Below are 18,220 nucleotides of genomic sequence, written 5' to 3' on the forward strand. Positions count from 1 at the left end.
ATAAAAGATCATCTGAAGATTCATATTTAAAATCCAGTGAAAGATTTGGCAGTTAATAAACATCCTTTTATAATTTAATTTTATTTGTTTGGTGAGCCAGACCCAGACTGGCTCCAGCTGATGAGACCTCAATAAAGGTCAAAACTGGTCTGGATGGTGACCCTTCCCATAATGTATAGCATTATACATGTCTGCACAGAGATGTGCTTTGCATTATGGGATACTAAGGCAAGTGATATGAACTCATACCACCTTTGCCACGAGTTGCCCCAGTCCTGAAAGATACTTCAGGTGCAAACTTTGTTTATTTACACTTGGATAAAGGATTAAACCAGTATATAAGTATATAAACCAGTATATAAACAGTGCTGTATGGTGATTCGCTATTAAGAGGTGTGATAGTTGAGAGTTTGACGAAGTCGTACCAGCCGGGTGCGAACATAAAGGATGTCAGCAAATCTATTCGAGTGCAAAAACAGAGGGTGAAAGAGATGATAATCGTGGCAGGAACAAATGATTTGAAAGAGGACAAAATGGAAATGATAGAGGATATGAGGGAATTACTTGAGGTAGCAAAAGAGAAGAGTGAGAGAGTTAGGATGGTGAGTATTTTACCGCGGTATGACAGTGAAGTGTTTAGAAGGAGGGCCATAATTGCCAATGACTATAAGCATGGGTTATGCATGGAGAGTGGTGTGGAATTTGCAGTGTGTGGAATGAGTTTGATGGGCGAAAGGACTTATATAAGATGGATGGGTTACATTTGAATGGAGTTGGTGTACAGAGGCTTGAAAAAGTGTTGATGAATGATGTGGAAGTGGATGTACAGACTCAGGGAAACTAGATTTATTAAGAGGGATGGGGGGGGGGGGAGTAGATATGCAGAATTTAGGGAGGCAGTTGAGTGTATGAATGAGTATATTATGCCAGAGCAAGTACGAAGGACAACAAATCAGAATGGGATAGTTAGTATAAGGCATCAAAGTAGGGATGGGACAAATGGGCTTCTGCAATTCATGTACACTAATGCCAGGAGTATTAGGAACAAGAAGGAAGAGTTTTTGGCCTTGGTTGGCACTTCCAGGCCATGTTGTTGGTATTAGTGAAACATGACTGACAGAAGATGATAAAGCTAGTGGGATTGAATGCAATGGATGGGTATACCGTGTTCAGGAGTGACAGGGTGAATAAAAAGGGGGGAGGAGTGTTATTGATGATAGCTGATGAGTTGCAGCCAAGGAGTATAGAAGTTGAACTGCAGTATAGAGAAAAGAGCACATTCGAGGCTTTTTGGTATGAGATAGAATCTAGCAGAACAAAATATACAATTGGGTGCTGCTATAGACCAGGTGATGGAATAGATGGTGGGGATAGTATGCATAGGCAAATAGAAGAAATGAATGAAAGGAGGGTAATTATTATGGGTGATTTCAATTATGTTAACATTGACTGGAAAGAGGAGAGGGCACATGGGAGGAAGGAATTGGATTTTATGCAGTTATTAGGGGACAACTATCTGCGGCAGCATGTAGTGAAAAATACCATGGGGCAGAGAGTGCTTGACCTAGTAATTGCAACTGAGAATGTGGCTGTAACGAACATGACCATGTTGCCACCAATTGGTGAGAGTGACCATAAGGTCATGACTTGGGAGGTGGCTAAAGGAGTGGAATTTACAATTAAGGCAGGGTACATGTGGAATTACAAGGCTGGTAAGTATGACAAGCTTAGGTGTGTGCTTGGCTCAGTGCCATGACATGTAAAATTGCAAGGGCTGGATGTTGATAGTGCATGGGAGGTGGTTGAGAAGTGTTTGCAGGTGGCAATGGTTGACTGTATACCAAGAGTCCGAATAATAAATCAAGTAGGGGTTAAATGGATGAATAACACTATTAAGCTTGAACTGCAAAAAAAGAAACAATTGTGGAGGGAATTTAAGGAGAAAGGTGACCGCAGGCACAGGAACAGTATAAAGCTCAGGCTGGGATGGTAACAAGGGTGGTAAGAAAAGCAAAAGCGGATTATGAAAGAAAATTGGCCATGCAGGCTAAAGAGAATCCCAAACAGTTTTTTCAATATGTTGCAAGTGAAAGGAAAAATGTTCATGGTAGAATGATCTTAAAAAATGCTGAGGGTAAGGAGGTAACCGAATCAGTCGATATAGTGGAATTACTGAGCGAGCACTTTGCAAGAGTATATCAACCAGGTGGTGACATTGCAGGAATGGAAGAACCAACAGCTTATACTGGAATTGTGATGAATGAAGTAGAGGTAACTAGTCTATTACAGAACCTCAATGGCAATACATCTGTGGGATTGGATGGTATACCAGCTCGTGTCATATGTGAAGCGGCTAAAGAATTGTCAGTGCCCTTGACCATTTTGTTTAATTTGAGCCTCTGGTCTGGGTCAGTCTCAAGGGGGGGGGTGGAAAGAGGGGAAAATAGTTCCACTGCATAAAGGTGGTTCCAAGACTGCTGTTGTAAATTACCCACCGATTACCATATCAGGAATCATTGTCAAGGTCTTAGAGAAATTAGTCAAGAAAAGAATACAGGATTGGATAGATGAAAATGGGATACTGTATCGGGGGCAGCATGGTTTTATGAAGGGTAGGTCATGCCTCAGTAACTTGCTCACGTATTATAACACAGTGACGGCTGAACTGGATAAGGGTAATGGGTTTACAGTGATTCTACTGGACCTTGCTAAGGCCTTTGACAGGATACAACATGGAATTCTAATCAGTAAATTGCAACATATGGGGATGGATATAGGGTTGGTGAGATGGATGGATAGGAGGGTGGTTGACGGAGAGATATCAGAGAGTGGTTTATTCAGGAGTAGAGTCCACAAGACGGCCTGTGACTAGTGGTGTGCCACAAGGATCTGTTCTTGGACCACTGCTGTTTAATTTGTTCATTAATGATATAGGAAAGAATCTGAGACGAACAGTTCATTTGTTTGCAGATGATGCAAAGTTGGGTAGGGCAATAGTGAATGCAGATGACGTCAAAATTTTGCAAGATGATTTGGATAGATTGGAGGTCTGGGCTAAGGTGAATGGATGTCAATTTAATGTGGCAAAATGTAAGGTTATACATTTTGGGTTGAAAAGATTAGCAGCAGATTACTACATTGGTGGAACTGTACTCCAGGAAATTGATGAGGAATGAGATTTAGGAGTGTTGGTGGATAAGGAGTTGAAGTTTAGGGAGGCACATTGCAAAAGTGGCCAAATCAGCTCATCAAATCACTTGATTGCTGAAGAATACGCTGACAAGCAGAGAAGCAGATTATTGTTCCTCTGTATTGAGCCTTGATAAGACCCCATCTCGACTACTGTGCCCAGATTTGGTCACCTAGATTTCTTCTTGATGGGGAGGAGGAGGTGGAGAGGATCCAGAGACGAGTGACCAAGATGATAGCAGGTCTGTGGAATGAACCTTATGAGAACAGGTTGAGGATTTGTGGGTTGCAAAAATTGGTTGATAGGTTGAGGAGGGGAGATATGATTGAGACATTCAAATTACTGAAGGGTTTCTATAAAATTAATTCAGAAGATATTTTTGAGAACAGGGCTGGTTGTGCGAGGACTAGGGGACATCCATGGAAAATGGGAAAAAGTGTTGCTAGTAAAGGTGTTAGAGCTGGGTTCTGTACTTTTAGAGTGGTGAATGAGTGGAATGCGCTCCCTGAGTCTGTGGTGGATGCTGTGACAGTGAATGAGTTTAAGGCGAGGTATGATAGATACTGTATGAATGTCGAATAGTTGTGATGAATATGATTTGGGGCCTCCCTCGATGAGTCTAATGAGTCCCTGGAGTTGCCCATAATAATAATAATAATCATCATCATCATCATCATCAAATTCCTGCCATGAACCCTCAAGGGGTGTACAGGATATGATAGTACTACATGAAAAAAATTACATCATTATTAATTTCCTATCTACAATTTTCCTCCAAATCAGTCTGTTACTTGTCAAGACTCCAACATTATCAGATCTTATATTTCTATCGTCTAAGGCATTTTGTACCGTATCAATCCACCTATATCTTGGTCTTCCTCTGGGTTGTTTTGCTGCCAACCTGGCAGAGAACACTTGTTTTGCTAATCTTTCCTCGCCCATTCTGTTTAAGTGACCATACCACTTGAGATTAGCTCTGCTAACGCATTCCTGGATGCTGACAAATTCAAGTTCTTTTCTAATATCCTCATTTTTAATAAGATATTGCCATTGATTCCATCTGTTCACACCTATAATCTTTCTCAGGACTCTCATATCTGTGGTCTCTAGTCTTTGGTCAAGTGTTTTACTTCTGACCCAACTCTCAGATCCATAAGTTAAAACTGGTTTGAACACTGTCTTGTATACAGGTAATTTAGTGTTCCGACTAATTTCTCTCTTATTCCATATGAATTTGTTCAATTGACTTCCCACCATACCAGCTTTGCTGATTCTGTTGTCTATTTCTATATTTAATTTACCATCTTCAATAAAAATCGTGCCTAAGTAGCTGAAATGTTTCACTCATTCCACAGGTTCTCCATTCACAACACAGTTGACAGTTTCAATAATTCTGCCTATTTTCATTGTCTTTGTCTTTTTATTGCTGACCTTCATACCATATCTATTACAACAGCTATTCAATTTAGTCAGAGAATCTTGCAGACTCGTAGCGGATTTATTTAGAAGTATAACATCGGCTGCATAAAGCAAAGAGCTGACATTAACATCTCAAATTCTGATATCATGTTTAATACCATTTTCCTTCATAAAGTGATCCATATAGATAATGAATAACAGAGGGGATAGTGTACATCCTTGTCTAACAACAGATTTAACATTAAACCACCTTCCTGTACTTCCTTCAATTCTAACTGCTGACTTACAACTGAAATAAAGACTAAGTATTGCTTGATATAATTCCCCATTGACACCATAAAACTGTAGTGTATTGAATAGCTTCTCTCTTGGCACCTTGTCATATGCCTTTTCCAAATCGACAAAACTTAAATACAGATCTTTGTTATATTCCCATGCTTTCTCGACTATTTGTCGTAAAGTGAAGATCTGATCCTGACAGCCTCTATTTGGCCTGAATCCAGCTTGTTCTTCACCAAGCTTTTCTTCTACAATTCTTATCAACCGTTTCTCAAGTATACTTGCATAGATCTTGCCAGGAACACTCAGTAGGGAAATACCTCTGTAATTCTCACATGCAGTTTTATTTTCCTTTTTATATATGGGTACTATGAGAGCTCTACTCCAATCATCGGGAATTCGTCCCTCTGTCCAGGCTTTCTGAACTATGCAGTGCAGTCACTGTAAGACTCTTATACCACCATACTTCAGCATTTCTGGTCGAATATCATCTACTTCTGCTGCCTTTCCACATTTCAAGCCTTTGATGGCTTTTTCTACTTCAAGTATGGATATGTATTCCTGACTGCATGCCTGATCAGTGTTTTTTACCACTGTGCTGTCTTCACTGCTTGTTTCATTTAGCAGTTTTTCAAAGTAATTACTCCATACTTCAAGGATATCTTTTTCTCCCTTTTTCATGTCACCTTTGTCATCTCTAATTCCTTTTACAGCACTCTTTCCTCCATTCCTAAGCTTCTTCAACAGCCTCCAGAATATTTTGCCACCTTCTCGATATTTATTTTCTATATTCTTACCAAAGTCCTCCCATGACTTTTGTTTAGCTAGTTTTACACAGTGTTTAGCATTCTTGCATTTGTCTCTATGTTCTCTAAGAGCACAAGGTGACTTATTTGACAGGAACTTTTGATATGCTTTCTTTTTTTCCTTCACTGCCTCTTTAACTTCCTGTGTCCACCAGGGAGTTCTGATTTTTTTATCCTTACAGACAACCTGACCACATGCCTCTGTGGCAGAATCAATCAATGTTTTCTTCAGAGTTTGCCACTGAATCTCCAAGGTTTGATTCCTGTTCTCAAACTCTTTCATTTTTTCTTCAATAATCTTTGTGTATTTTAGTCTACAGTTCACATCTGAGAGCTGCTCCACTTTTATTCGCTTTAAAACTTTCTTACATGTTATTCTTTTCAATATGAAATTCAATTTTATCCAGCTCAAGACTAAATAGTGATCACTTCCAATTTCAAATCCTCTGTACACTCTGGTGTCCTGCACCATGGAGAAAACATCACTATCAACAATAACATAGTCGATGAGACCTTTCTTATTCCTTGCCTCTTCTCTCCATGTGAATTTGTGCACATTTTTATGTTGGAACATGGTGTTAGTAATAACCAGTCCATGTCCTGAGCAGAAATCCAACAGATATTTTCCATTATTATTAGCTTTGCTCTTTTCTCCAAATTTTCCCAAAATATTTTTGTATGTCTCACAATCATTTCCTACTCTGCTATTTAGATTCCCAACAAGTACCAACTTTTCATTTTTCATTGTGTCACTTGCTTTCTCTAAAGCCTCAAAAAATTCCTCCACTTCTACCTTAGTAGAACCTTCTGTGGGACCATAGGCACAAACAAGTCTCATTGTCCAGTTCCCCATTCTCATATTTGCCCATATTACTCTACTTGAGACTGACTGCCATTCAAGAAGATTAGCCTCGTGTTTTGTGTTGAATACTATGGCTACTCCTTCTTTTCCTTGATTGTCATTGCCTGAATATAACATTTTGTATTTATTGCTCAGAAATATCTCACCAGTTTTGGTCTTTTTTTGTTTCAGTCACCCCTATTATGTCGATCTGGTACTTATCTAATTCCTCAGCTAGCTCCATTTCTTTGCCGTTCAGGCTTCTTACTTTGATAGTACCAATCTTTAACTCTGGTGATGTTGAGTTGGGGTTTGTTTTCAGATTTGTTCCAGTAGCTGACTTTTCGCTGTTCGCCATGGTTCCCTGGCGAAAACAACGGGGGCCTTGTTTAACCGGGAGACGCCCCAGCCGGCATGAAATTTTGTCATGTTGTACCATCATTTTTTATTTTGGTTTAACCAATAAGAATACAATTTGGTCGGCTAAATCCCAAATTGCCAGCCTATCCTCATTCGTTCAGTATCCAAGTAGATACCCAACAGGGTGCACCACGAGATGAGGATAATAATATGATTTCTTGGTATCTTTTTATAGTATAACCAAGTAAAAAAAAAACTTTGTTTAGTGTTGTAATTAAAAATAAATATGAATAATGTCTAACACCTAAGCCTGTCAGCTAGAAGAATCCATGTAATTAACAGGCATAATCCACTGGTCTCCTAGCCTTGGTTCCTTTGGCTATAATTCAAAAACAAACAAACAAATAAGCAAGTTTTTAGGATATTGTATTCCAAAAATACAAGTTCTGCAAATTATTAAATAAGCAATTTTCCGAAGTTGCATTTTCAATAATTTTTATTATTATTATTATTTTTGAATCTGTTATATATATATATATATATATATATATTATCTAGATGTACCATACTGGATGAAAGTTAAATGTCACAGAAATATGTGAGTATTTCTGTTACATATAACTGGGGACCTATATTGTCAGAAAAAAGTGAACAAAATCAATTCCTCTGATTCAGTTTCATTATTAACATTAAAGTTTCTTAATAGTTATTTAAAGTAAACAGCACAAAACAAGTTAATTAATATTTTAAGTTGTTAATGTTAAATGATTTTTGCTGTATATTTTGTATGAGGTTGCATTTGGATATATTATTATTATTATTATATGACATCTCCAGAGAGTCCAAAGACTCATCGAGGGAGGGCACCCACTCTACAAATCTCCATCTCCACCACTCAGTCCACCAACTACAACTGCACCAATGCCATCTATCGCCCAGCACCACCACTAGTATTTTCACAGACAATCACAAACATCCCTGGCCACGGTGGGAGTCGAACCTGCAGCCTTTTGGCTGAAGAGCGGATACGCTAACCACTCGGCCTAACAAGATTGGCATTTAATTGTATAGTTTACTATTATACAATTAAACCAAGAATATAATTTCTTGGCATCTTTAGTTTATAGTATAACCAAGTAGAAAAACTTTCAACATCTATCTCTAATCCAGAGTATTTTAGTAATAAGGTGTGATGCCTTTTGGCTACTTGTATATGGAAATATGACTTATTTCAACCTTGGTATCACTTCTGAGTCTGGCTCCTACTTATGTGCTGAAGCAGCTGCAAGTGATGTGAAGTCATTAGCTCTCTATGAGTTGCCCAGTCATGAAGTTATTTCACATGCAAACTTGGTTGCTTTCCCTGATATCTGAGTGGCTATGCTCAGTGGTGGGATGAGCCTGTCATTGGGGCAGAGCCACTGCTGAGGCTTCTTCTTGGTGGTGGGGTGAGCCTGTCACTGAGTTGAACTATCACCGAGTTAAACGATCCTTCAGGTCACTCATTGTTGGGTGATCCGAGGGATCTGTTTTATTTATACGAGCACAACTCAGTGTCGTAAGAAAAAAATAATATCTTTATGCATTGAGTATAAGGACAATGTTCTATAGATAATATGGATATGTTATATAGATTATATCTATAGATATTATTAGTCTATAGATAGATTATATAGATTATGTCACGATAATGTGGCCGGATGTTATTTTGGTAATAGAATTATAGTGTGGCATGTTATAATCCAACTATCTTCAAAGCTCGATTAAGCTTTTATGAAGATAGTGGGATTACTGTGTGTATTTTGGTGTGTGCATGTGTGTGTTTTCTCTTTAGCCTTCTAGATAACTGACAGATACATTGGACAAAGAAGAAACATGCACTATGGTATATTTAGATTTTTCTAAAGCCTTTGATAGATTGCCACATGACAAGTTGATAATTAAACTGGAACAGATGAAATTGGATAGTAGATTAGTGCACTGGATTGGAGATTGGGGTATCTAATAGGTACCAGCAAGTTGTGTATGGCAAAGTGATATCCCAGAAGAGGAAGGTCAGCAGTGGTATGTTCCAAGGGTCTGTTTTGGGTTCATTGCTGTTTAATTTGTATGTAGATGATATTGGGAAGGATTTGCATGGTGATATATAGTTCATTGCAGATGATGCAAAGTTGGGAAGAATTATGAGCAGTATAATGGATGATGTAGCCTTGCAAAGTGGACTTTCTAAATGGATAGTTTTTCTAAATGGATGAATGAATGGAGCAGCCAATTCAACTTAGCAAAGTGAAAGGTTTTAAACTTTGAGAAGAACAGATGGGATGCAGAGATAAGGTTGATGGAGATATCTTAGAGGAGGTGGAGGAGATGAGGAATCTGGGGATATTGGGCGGATAAGGTTCTGAAAATTCGGGAACATTTTGATAAAATACTGAGGACAGCATCATAGTGTTGGATCGTCCTTCTTCCTTGTATTCGATCCGCCATCTTGTTTTAACTTAGTTTTTAAACAAGTAATTAGTTGCTGGTTGATTACTAATTTTAATGTAGAGAAATTTATATTTTTAGACTGCGCCACTCTATATCTAGATTAGTCTATTGGAATATAGTGGAACCAACCAATAACTAATTTTTTATAGTAACTTTATTTCTTATACAAGCCGAGTTTATCTCTTAATTTTAAGGCTCCCACTAGGTCTGATAATTTTATGAATGGTGCAATAAACAAGATTCAGGCAAACACAAATTTAAAACCAATAAAACAAACATTTAATTCAGGGTCATATAATATACACTTAAGTTCAACTCTGACAAGAAAATAATATAAATATCTTAGCATACAGGTCGCAACATCTTATAGATACAATCTATGATCACTCTGCTGTCAAACTTACAGCTTTCACAACATTGAATTAACTTCTAATAGAGTTCAATATCACAAAATCTGTTAATAACAATTTTTACTATTATCACACAGTCAGCAAAGTCTCAATACATTAATGGTGGCAACAACTGCTTCACAAGTATTCACTTTCATACTTCTTACTCCGGCTGATTTCAGCAAAAAACATTATAGTTAATGTGGGGAATAACAGGAGGAATCACACATATATTTCTGCACCGAAGTAACACATAAATGCACAGTTCTTACTGGGTAAATCCTTTGCTCATCAATTTCACTATGGGCACACTTAATAACTGTATTTATTTTGCACACTATGGTAGCACTAATTAGAATAAATCTTCTCAATGATAACTGAACTTTTAATGGTTGCACTTTACATGTATGGACGTATTTGGATAAAGGAAAACGCTCATTCCTTTCTTAACACTATTTGATTAATTCAGCACTCTGTTAAAGTTCCATGAAACTAATGGAACACACAGTAATTCTTTAACTTCTACTTAGTTGCCTAATACTTTCCTGGTAATTTAATAGCTTAATTACAGCACTAAGGCTCTAGTTACAGCAATCCTTTGCATTCCTTTCTGCTATCACGTATTTTCCTCGTCTGTCTGTGCTATACTAAAATGCTCCCGTGTTCCTGAATGGTTAGTCCTGTTAAAGAAAAGAGCCACGGTTTTCTCCGCTCCTCGCTTATATACCTCCCTTCTATTTTCCCGCCAAAATGTTTCTCGTGCTCTATTTATGTCAATTCCTTCTCTCTGTTCAATACGATATCTTGCCATTCACGCACGCACCAGCAATTTCTCGCCTGTCTCCATAGTAACAAACAAAATAAAATAAAAACAGAAGTATTGCATAACATTATACCTTTATACACTGGTAATAATAAATAAAAACTAAAATATTACAATTCACATAAGGCATATCAAATTTATATATACAATTCCTCATAATATTAAATTAGTAATAATCAGAATAAATAGAATAATATCTCAATACAAGGTTCCATTATTGTCAACACATATTTTAAATTAATTAATAAAACTTCATAAATAAACTCAAGGCAATTACATGAATAATAATTTATAACAAGAGATTTTCATCAAATAATATTTACAAGTATAGCCTTTGGAATGGTGGATTATGTTGGATTCTGAAAGGAATATTAATTATTTAAATTTCTCTTCATTCAGAATCCAACAATAGCACATTATGTGAATGATGCAGAGAACACTGACATGTAGGAGTAAGGATGTTATGATTCCACAGTATAAGGCTTTGATCAGAGTGCATATCGATTACTGTCCACAGATTTGGTCACCAGGTTTTCAAAAGGAGGAAGAGATGTTGGAATAGCTTCAGAAATGATTGATTAAGGTGGTTTCTAGTCTCTGGAATGTAGAGTATGAAAGCAGATTGAAGGAATGGAAATTGCAGTCTAGTGGATAGAAGGGTGAGGAGAGATATGATTATATGATTGAGACATGTAAGATGGTAAGGGGTTATTACCAGAGTAATGTAGATCAGATATTTTTATAGAACAGGTGAAGATAATGGGGTGAACCAGAAGCCATTGGTGGATGCTGTATAAGCCTGGTGTGAACAAGGGAGTGAGGAGTTGGTTTTTTGCATGGAGAGTTGTGGGTGGGTGGAATGCATTACATGGAAGAGTGGTGAGTTTGGAGACAGTGAATGGATTCAAGTATAATGAGCGTGTGTGTGATGGAGGATCTCTTGTAATGAGTCATTGACTCCATGCAGATATAATAATAATAATAATTTATTTGGTAACCAAGCAAAGAAACTTTCTACAGATAACTGTATTGTTGAAGAGAACCCTAACTCGAGGGAAGAAGGAAATTTTGTCCCACTTTACAAGGCATTAACAATTCCACATTTAGACTAATTCTCACTTGTATCTACCATATGGATCCAAGTGAAATTTGGCCACTTATGGCAGGTGGTGGGGTAGAACTTGAGGCCATCCCTGAGAGCTGATTAAACAATTGGTTAGGGTCTTCTCGTCGCATGTGATAAATGTGTGGAACAGCCTGCAGTTAGGTATTGTAATTGCATTTTTGGTGAATGTTTTCAGTAAAGAATATGATAGGCATTAAGCATTTTATGACTTGGAAGAGGCTCTTCCTCTCTGAGTTTCTGAAACCTGGCTAGCCTGCCTAATAATAATAATAATTCTCTTTTCTCTCTCTCTCTCTCTCTCTCTCTCTCTCTCTCTCTCTCTCTCTCTCTCTCATATCCTTCTAGAAAATATATATTTTATTAGTCACTATAACACCAGATATATTTATTAAAAGAACACGTAAGACCATATTAAAAGAACACATAATTAATTAAAAGTAATAACTGTTAATTAATAAAGGTACAGATATTTCATACTAAAAATAATGAGTACATCTTCAGTGTCACACAAACAGTTATAGGAATGGAATACAAGTAACGAACATTCGGTGGATCCCTATTAAAATACAATTGTTGCCGTGTGCTAGGAAATGATAGAAAATAATAATTAATCTTTAAGATAATTGGTTTTTTATTGATTACATAAAATAAAAGTCTCCCAGATCTTTGAGAGAGAGAGAGAGACAATCATTTAGATTTAAATTTGGTTGGTGTAAAATAGCTTCACAACTTTCTTTAAAAATGCATTCAAATATGAATGCATTCTTCTCCTCCATACATGCAAGGAGAATAGCTTTATCCCATTGGATATTATGAGTAGTGTTAATACCGTGTTATGCTAGACCAGACTTCTGAGGTTTGTTGTATTCAATATAATATTGATGTTCCTTAATTCTTTTTTCCACAGAATGGCCAGTTTGTCCAAAATAAGAAACATCACATTCACATGGTATTTGGTAAACACCAGCCAAAGACAGAGATGATAGTTTATCCTTTGTAGAAGGCAATAAAGAGGAAATTTTGTTGATAGGAACATACGTGGGAATCAATTGGTACTTTTTCAAAATTCTACCTATCGATTCCATTAACGTTTTAATGATGGAAAGTTCTTGTTGTAAGATTACTGGAGAAGAGCAAACTTTATGTGCTCTATTAATTAGAGATTTAAGAATGCCAAATTTTTGAGATGTGTGGTGAGCAGACTTTTTATGAATGTATCTGCCAGTAAATGTGGGCTTTTGAAAGACGCTTGTGGATAAGGTACCAGAAGAAGTTTGAGTAAGGAGGATAGTCTCTACGTGGATAGCCTAGTACGTGGCAACAATTGTATTTTAATAGGAGATCCACCGAATGTTCGTTACTTGTATTCCATTCCTATAACTGTTTGTGTGACACTGAAGATGTACTATTATTTTTAGTATGAATTATCTGTACCTTTATTAATTAAATGTTATTACTGTGGTCTTACATGTTCTTTTAATAATTATACTATGCCACAGGTACCTCTAAAAATCATTGCCAGATATATTTCACTAAATAAGTATGGACATATAGATCAAGTTCGAAATATTTAATTACAGTGCTTCTGCTTAGTATAGTACATTTTATTTTCAGAATATCAAACAAAAAATGTATGGCTGTACAGAATCATTCCTTGCCGATATTAAGTGGATTCATCACAATTCTGTAGTGTTTAATGGCTGTAAGTAGATTATTTTGTCACAATGGTAACACTAAATCAGGAAGTTTTAAAAGTCTCTTAAAATACATGAAGTAATTTAAAATAAAACAAAAAAAAGTAACACTTATTCGGTTATCATTTTATTTTGTGAAGTGTCTGATTAATTGTGCTGTGTATTTTCATTAAGAAAGTGGCTTGTTACTAAATCAATTTTGTCTGCTGGTTGCACATTCCCTTTAAATGTATTCAAAAATTGCATCAATATTACTGCTTTTTTGACATTAATCATAAATGCAATTCAAATATGCAGACTTTCTGATATACTTTATTTCATATATAAAGATTTTTATATTATGTAACCCAACTTTACTTTAGTATCTACTTTAGCAAAGAATACTAAAGGAAAATCTAATCTATTTTGCATTGTAGGAAGCAAAAGTCATTTCAGAAAACTGACAATGCTTTTCAGACATTGAGATGTCCCATCATATCTGCCAGTTTTTTCAAGCTTTTTCAGTGTCAAGCAAACCTTTTTCCTAAATGGAATAAAAAATATAACCATAAGGCATTGCAGTATTTGCTTGGTGCTTCTGAAGTGTTTTTTTCTGAATTGGGTCCCTTCTCCGCTTGAGAGAGGTAATAGCTGAAACTAACAAAAACACAGATTTCTGAACCAACTAAGTTGCATCTTGTTTGTAAATTATCTTTTATTTTAGTACGTTACTAGAGTAAATATGAATACATGTGTGTATGTAATCTTTGGTTGTTGATAAAACAAAATTTAATTTAATTGAAGTAAAAAAATTATTGATTTGTTTTCTCCTAATTCCATGTTGAAAGTTGTTGAAAGTTTATTTTTCACTTGGTTAGAGTATAATAAATTTAGTTTAATCCTTTATCCAAGTGTGAGCAAACAAAGTTTGCACCTGAATGTATCTTCAGGACTGGGGTAAGGTGGTACAACACCAGGCAACTTGTTGCAAAGGTGGAGCAAGTACCAACACTCCTATCTCAGTATCTCCTATAATGTCTCCTATAATGCAAAACACATTTCCTTGCGGATATGTCTAAAGTTAAGCATTAGGGGAAGGGCCACTACCCAGACTAAACTAAATTTATTATATCCTAATTCCATGGCGAATTGTAATCTGCAATGTAATTTTGTAGGTACAATAAATATTATATTCACATCATCAGAGCTCCAAAACACAAGACATTATTTGTAAATCTGCTGTCATATTTTATAACAGTCCATCTTGGGAGACATGAAGGAAATATGGATGTCATTGTGTATGCATAAAGATGTATTAATTTATAGAAGAACACTATTGCATAATGTATTTGCATGACTTCTGACTACTTTGGACAAGAGCTGGTTGGAGGATGACAATAATCAGATGATAAAACGAGGAACTGGGGAAAGAAATACATAAAAGGTAGAAATGAGGCTGCAGAGATCAAAGGCATAACTTGCAAATATCATAGGAAGAAAACTATAAATGTTTACATGATGGCAATTCTAGTGTAATTAAGTAATGCTGTGAATCCGTTTATTCATATTCATATTATTGTTGGTAATATATTATTATTATTATTACGAGCAACTCCAAGGAGTCCTTAGACTCATCGAGGGGAGACCCTAACATCGTGTCAAGAACAACTATTCGACATTCACACAGTATCTATCATACCTCGCCTTGAACTCATTCACAGTCATGGCACCCACAACGGACTCTGGCAGCTTATTCCACTCATTCACCACTCTCCAAGTAAAAAACATAGCTCTAACACCGTTGCTAACCGCACTCTTGCCCAGCTTCCATGTATGGCCCCCCTAGTCCTCCAACCACCAGTCCTATTCTCAAAAATATCTTCTGAATTAATCTCATAGAAACACTTCAGTAATTTGAATGTCTCAATCATATCATCCCTTTTCTGCCTATCAACCAATTTCTGCAACCCACAAATCTTCAACCTGTTCTCGTAAGGTTCATTCCATAGACCTGCTATCATCTCTGGATCCTCTCCACCTCCTCCCCATCAAGAAGAAACCCTGGTGCCCAAATCTGGGCACAGTAGTCTAGATGGGGTCTTATCAAGGCTCGATACAGAGGAACAATAACCTGTTTGTCTCTGCTTGTTAAAGTATTTTTCAACAACCAAGTGATTTGATTAGCTGATTTTGCCACTTTTGCGATGTGCCCCCTAAACTTCAACTCCCTATCCACCAACACTCCCAAATCGCTGGCCTTGTCAATCTCCTGCAGTACAGTTCCACCAATGTGATATACTGCTGCTAATCTTTTCACCTCAAAATGCATACCCTTACACTTTGCCACATTAAATTGACATCCAAACTATCCAAAGACACCCAGTCCTCCAAACTATCCAAATCATCTTGCAAAATTTTGACATCCTGTGCACTCACTATTGCTCTACCCAACTTTGCATCATCAGCAAACAAATGAACACTTCCTCCCAGATCCTTTCCTATATGTTAATGAACAAATTGAAAAGTAGTGGTCCAAGAACAGAACCCTGCGGCACACCACTAGTCACAAGCTGTCTTTTGGACTCTACTCCTGAATAAACCACTCTCTGATATCTCTCCATCAAATACCCTCCTATCCATCTCACCAACCCTATATCCATTCTCATATGTTGCAGTTTGCTGATTAGAATTCCATGTGGTATCCTATCAAACGCTTTAGCAAGGTCCAGTAGAATCACTTTAAACCAGTTAGCCTTATCCAGTTCAGCCGTCACTGTGTTATAGAATGGGAGCAAGTTACTGAGGCATGATCTACCCTTCACAAAACCATGCTGTTCCAAATACAGAATCCCATTTTCATCTATCCAATCTTGTATTTTCCTCTCGACTATTTTCTCCAAGACTTTGACAACAATTCGTGATATGCTGATCGGTCGGTAATTTACAACAGCAGTCTTGGAACCTCCTTTATGCAGTGGAACTATTTTCCCCCTCTTTCCACCTCTCGGGACTAACCCAGACCCGAGACTCAAATTAAACAAAATGGTCAAGGACACTGACAGTTCTTTAGCTGCTTCACGTATAACACGAGCTGGTACACCATCCAATCCCACAGATGTATTGACATTGAGGTTTTGTAATAGACTATTCACCTCCACTTCATTCACCACAATTCCCATATAAGCTATTGGTTCATTCATTCCTGCAATGTCACCACCTGTATGATATACTCTTGCAAAGTGCTCGCTCAGTAATTCAATTATATGAATTGATTCAGTTACCTCCCTACCATCGGCATTCTTTAAAATCATTCTGCCATATACATTTTTTCTTTTACTTGCAACATATCAAAAAAATTGTTTGGGATTCTCTTTAGCCTGCATGGCTAATATTCTTTCATAATCCGCTTTTGCTTTTCTTACCACACTTGTTACCCTTCTGGCCAGCGCTTTATACCATTCATATGCCTGTCGGCCACTTCCCTCCATAGTTGTTTCTTTTTTTTGCAGCTCAAGCTTAATGGTGTTATTCATCCATCCCTACCTGATTTATTATTCGGACTCTAGGTATACAGTCAGCCATTGCCTCATGCAAACATTTCTTAACCGCCTCTCATGCACTATCAACATCCAGCACTTGCAGTTTTATATGCCATGGAACTGAACCAACCAAACTCCTAAGCTTGTCATACTTACCAGCCCGACTATTCCACATGTACTCTGTCTTAATTGTAAATTCCTCACTTTTAGAAATATAACCTTGAAACATTTTTGTTTATATTAAACATGAAAGCAAAGATATTTTGGATGAGAAGGTATTAGCCACTAATACCTTTAGGTCATCTAATTTAAACATGGAACATGTTTCTTTTCCCAGCACATCAGAATTTTATTTATGAGTATGTCAAACTTAATCTTGTACTTATACAGTGCGGTTTCGATATAACACGGTCTACAAATTGCACTAACCCTTGTTCAATGCAGTACTTATGCAACGTAGTTTTGATAAAAAGACGGTCTATAAATTGTATTAACCCTTTATCTTTTCATATATTTTTCACCCCGCAAATTAAAAATCAAATTTTATCTTAATTAAATTTGCATCCGCCTGTATCGTGCATATAGTTATATGTAGCGAATTTATATTAGGGGAAATACCTTTTAGTATGCATGTACGTAGGCTGTTCAATAAGTAATAAGACTATATTTATACAGAAAACAGATTACCTTTAATCGTCATCATTTACACGGTCCTTTTCGAAGTAACTACCGTGAGACGTGATGCATTTGTCCCAATGTTGCGTCCACTTCTTAAACACATGTGAAAGTCCATTTTTTTGAGAGTTCTTTCAGAACTGCCTCCGCAGCTTTTACACATGCTTTGTTGCTTTCAAAATGGTAGCCTCTTAGTGGTTTCTTGAGCTGAGGAAACAGCCAGAAATCGCACGGTGCGAGATCAGGACTGTATGGAGGGTTTGGTAGGATATGTATGTTGTTTTTCTGCAAAACGTCCACTACACAACCAGCAATATGTGGCCTTGCATTATCGTGGTGCACTAAGAAGCCATTCTTCAGCAATGGACACTTCCTTTTGATGTGCTGTACCATTGTCCGTGAAACATCCACATAGTATGAACCGTTTACAGTATTCCCAGGTTCTACAGCGTGTTGGTAAACAATGCCTTCGTAGTCAAAAAACATTATGGTCATAACTTTACCAGCTGATTTTACAGTTTTTGCTTTCTTGGGGGTAGGTGAAGATGGATGCTTCCATTCACTGCTTTGTTGTTTCATTGTAGGGTCATAGTGATACAACCAGTGTCGG

At 37.0% G+C, this 18,220-nt stretch overlaps 1 protein-coding gene across 1 annotated transcript in view; it reads left to right on the forward strand.

The window, feature by feature from the left end:
- The window catches only part of LOC150107476 (uncharacterized), a 574,892-nt gene that overhangs the window by 186,645 nt on the left and 370,027 nt on the right, over nt 1–18,220 (forward strand). Inside the window, exon 9 of the mRNA XM_090392109.1 lies at nt 13,338–13,425. Coding sequence (XP_090248235.1) covers nt 13,338–13,425 — 88 coding nt within the window. The remainder of the gene's footprint in view (nt 1–13,337; nt 13,426–18,220) is intronic.

The sequence above is a fragment of the Typopeltis vanoorti genome, chromosome 4 (assembly GCF_054136105.1).
Source record: "Typopeltis vanoorti isolate ZY-2024b chromosome 4, IOZ_Tvanoo_1.0, whole genome shotgun sequence".
NCBI classification, from domain to species: Eukaryota; Metazoa; Arthropoda; class Arachnida; order Uropygi; family Thelyphonidae; genus Typopeltis; species Typopeltis vanoorti.